This window comes from Megascapheus bottae, chromosome 10 (genome assembly GCF_031878675.1).
Source record: "Megascapheus bottae isolate mThoBot1 chromosome 10, mThoBot2.hap1, whole genome shotgun sequence".
Classification (NCBI taxonomy): Eukaryota; Metazoa; Chordata; class Mammalia; order Rodentia; family Geomyidae; genus Megascapheus; species Megascapheus bottae.
Window position 1 is genome coordinate 11871044 of NC_143518.1, and position 12155 is coordinate 11883198.

At 39.6% G+C, this 12155-nt stretch overlaps 1 protein-coding gene across 1 annotated transcript in view; it reads right to left on the reverse strand.

Annotated features, from left to right (window-relative positions):
- Window positions 1-236: 236 nt before the first annotated feature.
- Window positions 237-12155, reverse strand: part of Pld5 (phospholipase D family member 5) — a 241380-nt gene continuing 229461 nt past the window's right edge. The window contains exons 8-10 of the mRNA XM_090340203.1: window positions 11833-12001; window positions 7169-7283; window positions 237-2404 (exon numbers count right to left, since the gene is read on the reverse strand). Coding sequence (XP_090196329.1) covers window positions 2157-2404; window positions 7169-7283; window positions 11833-12001 — 532 coding nt within the window. The 3' untranslated portion in view covers window positions 237-2156. The remainder of the gene's footprint in view (window positions 2405-7168; window positions 7284-11832; window positions 12002-12155) is intronic.

Sequence of the window (12155 nt, forward strand, 5' to 3'; positions counted from 1 at the left end):
GAATTTCATGAGAAATCTCCTAATTAGTCAATAAACCATGGAGAGAAAATTGCCCTTAAAAACACAGCCCTCTTCGAACTCATTGGATGGATTGGTTAAAATGTCCAGGGAAGCAGTACTTCAAAATAACCAGAAAGAAAACGAGGAGATCATTAAATGACCAACAACGTCCATTTGACATTATGTGAACCCATTCAGGAAGGGTCATAGGTTTTTTTTTTTTCCCCAGTCCTGGGCCTTAGCTCAGGGCCTGAGCACTGTCCTTGGACTTTCTCAAGGCTAGAGCTCTACCACTTGAGCCTCAGCACCACTTCTGGCTTTTTTTTTCTATGTATGTGGTACCGAGGAATCGAACCCGGGTCTTCATGCATGCTAGGCAAGCACTTTAACCACTAGGCCAAACTCAGGTTTTACCATCACTTGTGTTTTGGCATACTCAAAATCTAGAAATATTAATGAATGAAGTTTCTGGCTGGTCTCTGCAAACATGTGTATGTTGGAGCTCAAAAACTATCACAATGCCTAGTTTTGCATTGACATTATTTATGACATGCAGCCCCAACAGAATGTTCTATTCAAATGTCCACAATCCAGACTTTCACCAGATTTCTTCTATTCTTATCATCCATGTTTGTCAATGGAAGCTGTGGGTTTGTTTTTCTTTCTGGGTTCTTGGGAGAAAACCTGATGTTAATTCTATCAGGATACTACAAAGATTATTTCAAGAAAAAGATTATACAGTATAATGCTTAGCATTTATATAGGTTCTTTTGATTTCAAAACACATTATAAATATCTCCTACCTATGCCAACGTCCTTACGAGGTAGGTGAGTATTACTGTCTCTACATTAGCAATAGAAACCCGAGGCCAAGGAGTGAAAGACTATGTTCTGAGCCATGGAGTCAGGTACCACGCTGAGTATAGGTATCCTGCTCACATCCTTTGAGCTCTGAAGCAGCCGCACCCCTCTCTTGTGTAGCAACAGTCTCTATGAATACAGGACTATATATTATATAGATATAAAACAACAACACACAGTGACATTATAGAACAATAATCCAATATTTCTGTTTCTTAGTAAAATATGTTAAGCACAGTATTTAAATTGCATTTCTCTGAAAAGCATTTGGTATATTAAATAGCAGAAGGTATATTAAATAGCTCTATAAACATTTGCTGGCATACTTTTAAGAGCATAATGATTCTAAAGAAATTAAAATTCACAGATGCATAGAAACCTTTCCTTTATAATAAATACCATTAACGAAACAAAAATGGGAAAAACGACTTTGTTCTTAAAATGTAGGCTTGCTGGATATTAGCAGGTGGCCACTTCATTTTCTTTTTCTGAGTTTGAGAGAAAGGATACACATTGCGGGCAGTGGTTTTAAAATAACCGATTCGATTAGGGGAAAATAATTCAGTTGGAAGGTGAAAATTAAAGACTCCTATTTCCATTTTGTATTCATTCTGAGAAATGCCTATATTTTCAAAAGATGTTATCATACTTAGAACTAATGTTAAGGTGACTATAGGGATACTCTAAGAACATTTCGTGAGGAGAGAAAATGGTACCCAATAAAACTATTGGTAGTAGAAGACAATGAACAAGGAAACTAAAAAGGCATTTCTCAGGAGTATTCAAGGCTGCCATGAAATATAAGCTTCATGCTTAGATGAGTAGACAGATCTTGGAGATGATTTACAAAGTTAAGCACTTGGTTTTATCAGTCTCTTCTCTGAGGCAAAAATCCTCATCTTTTCCAACATCAGCAGTTCTCAGAAAGGTATTAAAGAAAAGAGCTCATCTCATGCTAAGCTTCCAAAGAAACTAACCTGGTGGGTCAGCAGAAAAAGTTCTCAAACCAGAAAAGAACAGGAATCAAAGTCTTAAAATTTGTATGCAAACATAAAAATGAACTTCTAAGCCAGATTGACATTCTCTGTCTGAAGTAACAAATACAAAAGTCTTCAATTTAGTATACATGGTGCCAAGATATTGGTAGCTAGATATTACATGTCATTCATTTTTAATAAGTGTGCTTTGTTTCCCCCTAAAAAAAGAGAGGCGTTAAATATTTTCTCTCCCACAGCCCTTTATGCTAAATACAAACCATGGAGCTGCTCTTTCGTCTGTCCATTAACGGCACACACTCAGGGCTGTATCCCACTCACATTGTAAGCTGCAGCTTTGTGGGAGGGGAGATTGAGTTTGAACATGCTGGAGCAGTTCAGCTGTTTGGTTGGTTGTAAGGTTTTGGCATAGGGTGAGTACCAGTCCCTTTCAAACACATCTTTAAGTTGCTTAATGATGCTTCTGTTATTCCTCACATCGGCCTGGTTGATCACAAGCCCCGTGCCAGCATTCTGGGTAAAGTCATTTCCAACCCAATCAAAGTTTCCTGCAAACAAAATAAAGGAATCATGGTGAAGAAGTGCGATCCACTGGGAATGTCTCCAAGATAATGAAATACAGAGCAAATTCTATTTTAAGAGCTAGAAAATAAACAGGAATGATGACAGAGAGACTGAATTATCACGAGAGCTCAAAAAATATCCCCCAAGCCGCACATATGGCATATTAATATTTGCATATTATTTTGGCATTTTCTTCAGCTTTGCTCAAGTGGAAACTCAAAACAAGGGATCTGTGGCTCATTTTAGTTAAATTTTCTTTCTTATTGGCATACATAAGACACAAATACAGTAACACTTAAAATATATAGAAGTACATTAAAAAAATCTGTGAACAATTACTACCTTCTCAAAGGGACAACATTGAATCCCTGTGTACAAAACATAAAACAAGAGCTGAAGCCAGGGAAGTGTCAGCTCCCGGTAGAGTACACAAATGCTCACTGAGCAGGCTGTGATCAGAGTACACTGCCCAGGAATGAAGGATACTGAGGAAAGATTAGTCTCTCAAGTTTTCTTACCTCAGGTTAGGTGTCTACCTATTGGAGGACTTTCATAGAGTGCTATACGCTGGGTTACTTAACAGAAATTTAAAGATTAGAGACATGATGCAAGTGGTAAAACTACTGTCTAATAAGTATCAGACTCCGACTTCACAATCCACTACCAACCCAAAGAAACAAACTAAAGACATTTATTTTATCACAGCTCAGGAACAAAATCAAAGTGTCTGAAAGATCAGATCCTTCTAAGGGTTGAGGCAAGGGTCTGTTTTCCAAGCTTCTGATCTTGGCTTTGGTACAGCCATTTTCTCTCTTTGATTTGTTGACTAATTAGGAGATTTCCCATGAAATTCTCCATCAGTGATCACTGAATAGTTATCATTTAGTCACTTCTTGTTTGAATTGGGTGTTGTTCTGCCCATCACTCAAGTAAGAGTGAATTTGGTAATGGGCTATAAAAGAAAAAGAACAAAGATTTGAAACAGCAAACCAATCTACCAGCTTCACCCTTGGACAAACAAAAAGGAACAGGATCAGATTTGCAAAGGACATATAAGTGGAAGAACTAAGATCGTTTCTTCATTGGCTCCAAGTAGTAAACTATAATCTGCTCCTCAAGAGGCTACAGATGTCTGTCATTTACGTATAGTTCTTTTCAAGGCAAAGGCAAAACCAAGTGCTGGGAAACCCTAAATTCCAACATAAATCTTTTGTCCTTGGTATTCTAGGAGATGATTTCTTTAAGGAGGGTACAGTATCCTTTATTTCTTTGATCATTTTTTGTCCTTCATCAATGCATATTTACTGAGCATCCAGTCTACTAGGTCCTATGTTAGGAGCTGAGAATATAAAGTTGAAAGTGACCTGCCTTCAATGACCTCAAGGAGAAAAATGATACTTATAGTACAGTGAATGTACATTAATACAAAGAGAATTATGTCCATGATATCATGAGCATAGGACAGAAGCATTTCTTGGGAACATTTGTTTTTCTTTTGCCAGTCCTAGGGCTTGAACTCAGAGCCTGGTCACTGTCCCTGGGCTTTCTCAAGGCTGGAGCTCTATATTACTTGAGCCACAGCTCCACTTCTTTTACTGTGTATGTGGTACCAAGGAATAAAACCCAGGGCTTAGTGCATGCTAGGCAAGCACTCTAGCACAGTGCAATGCCTCTGGCCCTGAGAGAAGCATAGCTAACCTTGGGTAGATATATTAGGAAATAAAGAGAGACACAACATAACTTAAATAGGACAAGAGAGAGCCAGACCCCAAAAGAAGATGATATCTTGTGAATACAGAGGTGGTTAAAGTCTTGGAACATTAAGGGGTTGAGGGCACATGCTAGGGAGTCTGTGGACAGAGGAGTTATTATTTATTTGGATTATTATAAAGTGCTTTCTCATATCTTGTATGCATGCATTTCCATACATCGTTTCATAGTATTGTTAGAATTTATCTCCACTTTTCAGGTGAGAAGTGACAGGCCCAAAGAGGTAAATAAATTTTCCTGATGTTTTACAGCTAATCAATGGCTCACACAGATCTTTAGATTCAATGGACTATTTAACTATAACCTCAAAATATTTCAATATTTAATTATAACTTCAAAATTATTATCAATGAAAATATTTAAAAGCCAAATCAAGACTGAAATGAATTAGCTTATTAATGCTCAGCACCCAGGTGTGATCAGACTAGTTTTTATTTCTTCGATTAAAAGCCAAGTCTGTTAAGGTTTCTTACTCCTTGATGCTCTGGCTGACCTTCAAGCTGACTACAAGTAATTCTTTTTAATAAACTGAAATGACGTTGCACTTATTCCTTTAAAAATCTTTTTTTTTTTTTACCAGTCCTGGAGCTTGAACTCAGGGCCTGAGCACTGTTCTTGGGCTTTTTCCTCAAGGCTAGCTGTCTGCCATTTAAGCCACAGCACCAGCTCCATGTATGTGGTACTGAGGAATCAAACCTGGGTCTTTGTGTACTCTACTGCTAGGCCAAACTCCCGGCCACACACACACACACACACACACACACACACACACACACACACACACACACACACACACACACACACACACACAGAGGCCCAGAAATTACAATAGCCAGAATTATGTTGCTGCCCCAAGGAATATAATGGTTAAGTATAGAATCACACATTTGGGCAGGTGGATGAGCCTTTGAGTATCTTTTGAGTACCTTCTAGTAACCTTCTACCCATCCCCCACCCCACATCAGCCCTCCAATACTTCCAGCCCCTTCCAGATAGGTTTTCAGAATTTGAATCAAATAAACTTTAGAGGATTCAAACTTAGAACGTTGACACTGTTTGCAGATTCTTCTGTAAGTCTTATGAAAACTTAAAGGAACTGAAATTGCATGCAAGGTCCTCTTGTAGATTTTTCTTAATTTCATATTCTAACCAAGTATCGAACTGATGAGTTAACAGATTTCAGATCATGCTGAAAATTACTTAAATTACTAGTGAATTTTCTCTGTTCATGTTCTTTGAGTATTTGCATTCTGTAATTCATTCTAGGAAATGCATGCCTTACTAAAATGTATGTAAAATCAAATAATTAAAAGTGCCCTATCCAGGGGAAAAGAGGATGAGGAATCAAGAGTCTTAGTAAAGGATTTAGGTGAATGAGAGCACACAGTTATGGGTGCTATTCATATATATTCTCATTTAATTCTTAGACCTCTAGGGTGGGTCCTTTTGTTCCATTCCTCATATTTGCATCTTTAAATACATTTAAAGTTTGATACATTTATGGGTTTTTGGATAATTGAGCCAAACATTCCTTCCTGTGCTTGCTTTCCTTCCTTCCTTCCTTCCTTCCTTCCTTCCTTCCTTCCTTCCTTCCTTCCTTCCTTCCTTCCTTCCTTTCTTTCTTTCTTTCTTTCTTTCTTTCTTTCTTTCTTTCTTTCTTTCTTTCTTTCTTTCTTTTTTTGTTGGTCATGGGACTTGAACTCTGGGCCTGGGCATTGTCCCTGAACTCTTTAGCTCAAAGCTACCACCTTACCCCTTGAACCACAGTGCCACTTTGAGTTTTTCTGGTGATTAATTGGAGATAAGAGTCTCAGACTTTTTAGTGCCTGGGCTGGCTTTGAACCATGATTCTTAGATCTTAGCCTCCTGAGTAGCTAGGATTATAGGCATGAGCCATCACTCCATGCTTTGCTTTTATTAATTACTTTTGGATTTGTTTTCCTCAATTGATGAAAAGGCAGCTGATTTCAATATGTGCAATAGCTAAGGTCTGGAGAGAGTTCAGATTCCTTACAAATGATGTGTGGTTAAAAAAAATAGCATTCATACCTCTCTCACGCGCGCACTCTCTCTCTCTTGTTCTCTCTCTCTTACACACACACACACACACACACACACACACACACACACACACACACACACACACAATATTATTTGGCCATAAAGAAAAAAGAAATTATGTCATTTACAGGGAAATGGAAGGGAATCCATTGTATTGAGTGAAATAAGCCAAGATCGGAAAGATACAACCTGACCTAAAATATGATGTGTTTCTCAATCTTTTTGTCTCTCAGTCTCTTAGTATCTATGTATCTATCTATCTGATAACATGGTGAAACCAGTGAAGGATGACTGTGGACTAGTAAACACCATGGGAAATTACAATGGACTTAATATGTTAGGAAATAATTCTGCCAATAGGATGATTTCTGTATCTATATAACAACCATAGCAATAACAGCCAATAATAGTGCATTATCTTCATGCTGGCTGCTTTGTGTTTATTGTCTCATTTAAACTTAGCTTAATGAAGTAGAAAATTTTGCAGAAAACAGAGATTTGGGAGGTCAAGCAAGCTGTCCAATGATAGGAATTTAGAAAATGGCAGGAGGGATTTGCTATCCAGATAATGTAAGTTCTGCTCTGAAATGAGCCCATATTTGTCTCTCTGGCACCTATGACAGGCTGTTTTGTGGTTTCTTTGGTCAGGAAAATAGACACTGTGTTAATTCTAGTGATGATTGTCTGGTCTGGAGAGCCTTCTTGCCTATAGAACCTTGGTAAAAAGACATTTCCTGTGACCTAGCAGATGAAAGAGACTATGTCTGGTTGCAGAGCTCTTTGCCTTGACCCTCCGGTTTCCTGACCATCAGGGTCTCTATCACCAGTCATGGCTCCTGAGCCACGCCTTCCTCCATGTTGGGTCCCAAGAGGTCAGCTGGAACCCTCAGCTGGAACATTTTAGTCCTGTCACCTACCAATGTATGCTGCTCCATCTGTGACCATGTACTTGTTGCGATTTAATTTAGGAAAGGTGTGATTCTTTTGTTCTTTCGTTGCGCAGGCATTCTCTCGTTCCAGATCAAAAAATTTCTGTAAGGCAGAAAAGAAAAGAATCAGGTGCATTGAGAATGTTTTCAGTCTTTTCCAGAGCACAAAGGAATGCATTATCCAAATATCAACAATAGACCTCATATTGAGTTATTAAAAGGGTACTCTTGTCACTTTGTATAGAGGAAGCTATTTTTATTCTCAAATCTATATAGGCAATAAGAAAGAAAATTAGCATGCTCAAATGGCTCTGTAATTAACACTTTTAAGCTATAAAATGAACACAAAATTCCTTCTTTCAACAGGGTGAGGGCCAGAAGGTTGTTTAATTCTCATTGTCTTATTCAGCAGGGTGTACTGGCATTTAAAGTATGCCTCAGGGTGCTTTCTGTCAGGCATGCCAATGAACGGAATGAATTTTCTTACATGGTGCACACATTACAGAAATGACTAGTGATTCAACGGGGGATTCGCAAAGGTTAAAACAGATTTTTGCTACAGGAACAAATATTTTCTATTTAAATACCTAAGTCTACAAGCTCTTTTAACAGGAAAAAAAAGTCAACTCAATCGATTCATGAGTTGAAGATGAATCAAACAATAACCATTTGCTTCCTCTGTCACCAAAACATCAATCTTGACTTCCAAATTTACCATGCTGTTAAAGGGAATGAAAGAATGGGGGGAGACAACCAGAAAGACCAGGCTAATATCTCTGGTATTTCCTTGGTAAATGGTGGATGAAGTTTCCACTATGAGCTCAGGGGACAAGGAAGATTGGGCTCATAAGAGACACCCATAACAGTGAAGGTCTCCAAAGTGAAAAACAAACATTTTTAGAAAGGTAGAGAATATTTCTACAATGTCTTTCAACAATGGAATTTTGTGTGTTAAAAGAAGAGGCAGAGATAAAAATGATATAATAATTTAAAAAAAAACTTTTAATTGTTTATTTTTATTTACCAGTTCTGGGGTTTGAACTCTGGGTACTGCCCCTAAGCTCTTCAGCTCAAGGGTAGCACTCTACCACTTGAGCCATAGCACCACTTCTGGATTTTCTGTGTGTATGTGGTGCCCAGGAATTGAACCCAAGGCTTTGTGCGTGCACTGTACCACTAGACTACCCTCCTGGTCCAAGAATGATGTAATTCATTTTTTTTTGGTTGGTTGTGGGGTTTGGACTCTGTCCTGGGAGCTGTCCCTTAGCTCTTCAGCTACTTCAAGGCTACTTCCCTAGAGCCATAGCATCCATTCCATTTACTGTATTTTCTTATCTTTGCTTCCTTCATTCCTGAGCCTGGTTTTCTGGTGGTTAATTGGAGATAAGAGTCTCAGGTTCTTTAGTGCCCAGGCTGGTTTTGAACTTCAGTCCTCAGATCTCAGCCTCCTGAGTAGCTAGAATTACAGGCATGAGGCCCCATGCCCGGCTGATGCAATTCTTTTTTTTTTTTTTTTTTTGCCAGTCCTGGGCTTGAGCTCAGGGCCTGAGCACTGTCCTTGGACTTTCTCAAGGCTAGAGCTCTACCACTTGAGCCTCAGCACCACTTTCAGCTTTTTTTTCTATGTATGTGGTACCGGGAATCGAACCTGGGTCTTCATGCATGCTAGGCAAGCACTTTAACCACTAGGCCAAACTCCTGGCTGATGCAATTCTTTTACATCATTTATCCTTTCACAACTGTTAAGTGTTCAAATCTGCTTTGGGGAGAGAATGAGAGTTGGTCTATCTGTGTGGTTGATTGCAGAAAAAGGGGGAGCCTGTAATCACTGAGGTCACTTCTAGCCATGAAAATTCTCTTCTGAGTTTTTGTAAATCTGCATGACACATATCAACATGTACCATGCCACAGCAAAGAGGAACAATTCTCTCAAGCTAGATCACAAGAGTTATGGACAAGGTGGTCCGGTTCATGTTATTTCCTTAGCTCCTCTGTTTTTCACTCGGTGGATTTGTGGACTCCTCAAACTGATTTAATAACCTGTAAATTCTTGTTAGAGAGAGTAATATATTCATAAAGTCATGTGATTGCTTAGACTCATCACAATCAAAACCAGCAGTCACCTGTCTCAGACATTCTGTAAATATTTCCACATATTAGATTTCCTTCCTTCCCTCCCTTCCTTACTTCCTTTCTTCCTTCCTTCGTTTCTCCCTTTCTTCCTTTCTTTCTTCCTTCCTTCCTTCCTTCCCTCTTGCCCTCCCACTGGAAAAAAATCTTGTAGAATCAAGATGGATTCCTAAAGGAATAAGGTATATATCCCAAGTGAAGTCAAAATGGAGCCACAAGCAGATTCTGCGGCTCTTGCCTATAATCCTAGCTACTCAGGAGGCTGAGATCTGAGGATCACAGTTCAAAGCCAGCCTGAGCACTGAAGTCCATGAAACTCTTATCTCCAATTAACCACTAGAAAACTGGAAGTGGTGCTGTGGCTCAAAGTACAGGGTGGTAGCCTTGAGCTGATGAGCTCAGGGACAGGGCCTAGGTCTAGAGTTCAAGCCTCATGGCTGAAAAAAAAATGGAGTGACAGTTTGAGGGTTAGTGAGAACTCTTTTGCTCTAAAATGTTCATAACAGGCCTGAAGAGGAGAAACGGCTTTATTTGGGTGGTTCACATGACAGTAGACATCAGCTCTAATTCACCTGCTTTCTTAATATGTTGTAAGAAACAGAAAAGATGTTTCAAACATGATTGATTAATATATTAAAATATAAAATCTGGAGAGCTGCAGTCTCTCAGAATGGGGAAGGGACACACATTCGAGAGACAGAATTCTCATTGCTTGGCCAGCAAGGCCTGTAAGCTCTGCCAGGATACTGAGGCCCCTCTGGGAATAAGGTTCCAATGTCCACTTGCCTTGGAAAAGCTTACTCTAGCCATCTACTTTCTGGATATTGCAGCCAAAAGCTGTCTTCCCACCTCAGTTTGTCTTGACCCATATGCATGGGCCCTATTTTATAAAAAATGGCTATTAATGTTGTTTTACTCATCATCATGACCATCTGAGTTCACAAAGATTTGGCTAAGGAAATAGGCAGCAATCAAAATGATGGAAGATTGCATTTTCCTTGCAATTTCAAAGGTCCTGTGAACCTTGTGTAGCTACAGCTCACTGAACGTACAAGCTACTGTCAGGAGTACATGCTGTCACTGGGTGACACCAGTCCCTAGACAGTCAGGATCCCAGGACTTCCCCATGGTTTCTAGCTTCTACCCCCTTCCTTCTCTTCTATGATGGCATTAGTTCTTGCATCTACTCATTTAGTCAATATTGTGACCCCAGGGCCAGGTGGCATGCTACCCAGTAGGAAAGGTTGTGAATAGACATGTTGTCTTTGTCTGACTCGATTTTCCTTAGAGCCCCACATACCACTTGAATTATCTGGACATTGCCACCCCTGGCATGAAACAGTCTCAAATGCTCTCTTATACATGAAAATATAGTAAACTGTCTTTTTCCTAGGTCTGCTTGGCTCCGTGTACCAACTTCTCTGATCCCCAGTACTCAACTTCAAACCCAGGTGGTGCCCTGATCCTATTTCTGGATATTTCACTCATTTGTCAATTTGGCCAGGAAGACAAAGGAGATGTAGTAATCACATACTTTCATTTGCATTTCCAATATTAACTGCTTTTGGAACCAACAGATACTGGTATGGCTGTTCCAGTTTACAACAACCCCAGTTAAATAGAGAGGTGTGTAGATATTACGTAAGACTTGATACTTTCTACCTACTCAGGTCAAAGGTTGTGTGAAGGGAATAGAATGGAGGCCCAGAGCTTCAGACTATGATGACTCACAAACCATGTTCTCTTGGGACACAGCTACCCTTCTGAAGATACTCACAAATTTCTCTTGCCTTCTAGTGGAATAAAGGCTAGGAGGATGCAGGGTCCAACTCATCCATTGTCCTGTTTCTGTATTGAGATGTTCAGGGTCAGGATCATCCTGTATTAAGACTGATATTGTGACTTCTGTACCATCCTGTGTCTCTGACAGCTGCAAGGAACACAGCTCCATCATCTAGAGGAGGGCTTGCCATAGATAGAGCTTCTGCACCTACTTTTAAAATGTGTATGGCTTGGGAAAAGCTTAGACCTAAAGTTAGAGATCATAAGTCAGATGAAGTATGGGCAGGAGTGTTAGGGGCAGAGAGCATAGCATGTGCAGAGATCCTGAGGGGAGAAGGAGGAAGGCTGAACTAGGAAGCAAACACACTGAGGTATCACCTGTTCCACATCTTGCCTTCAAGGAATTTAGCAACAGATTTGAATGTGATCTAATGGACTTAGGCAAGCATGTAAGAGGGCATTTGAACTGGAAATCCAATTGCTGCATGTTCCGATGTCCTCTTGGCCAGGAAGATAGATGAATGAAGCAGATCAAACAAAATGGAGAGGTGTAGGGCTGGTCTGTGAAACTAGGGCTCTACTATCCTTTTCCTGTGTGTGGCTACTGCAAAAAAATCCATATTTGAAGTATTCTCACTATCAGAGATGATGTCTTGGCTCTTATCAGAAGCTCCCTGTATGTGTTGCTGGCAGCAAATGGAATGAACACTTATTATTTAGACAGTCAGTAAAATACTTACAACTTTCAAACTGCAGTTGGCTATTTCGGTACAGATAGCTTTAAGAGATGAAATGAAGTTAAAAGTGAGGGGGTCGGTTTCCTTCCAGAAACTGATAAGGAGTCGGACTTTAACACTTCGCAAAACTAAAGCTTCTCGTATCTTCCCATCCAAATCTGGCCAGTAAGTCCTGTGGAAGTAATAGAAACATAGACAACAATGAAGAAAATAGGTCCCCTCCCAGACTGGGACTGCACCTGACATGTCTGTTCATTGGTTAGCACTCTACTAACTGAGCCACAGATCCAACACTGAAGAAAACTGTTTTAAAATAGAATTTTTTT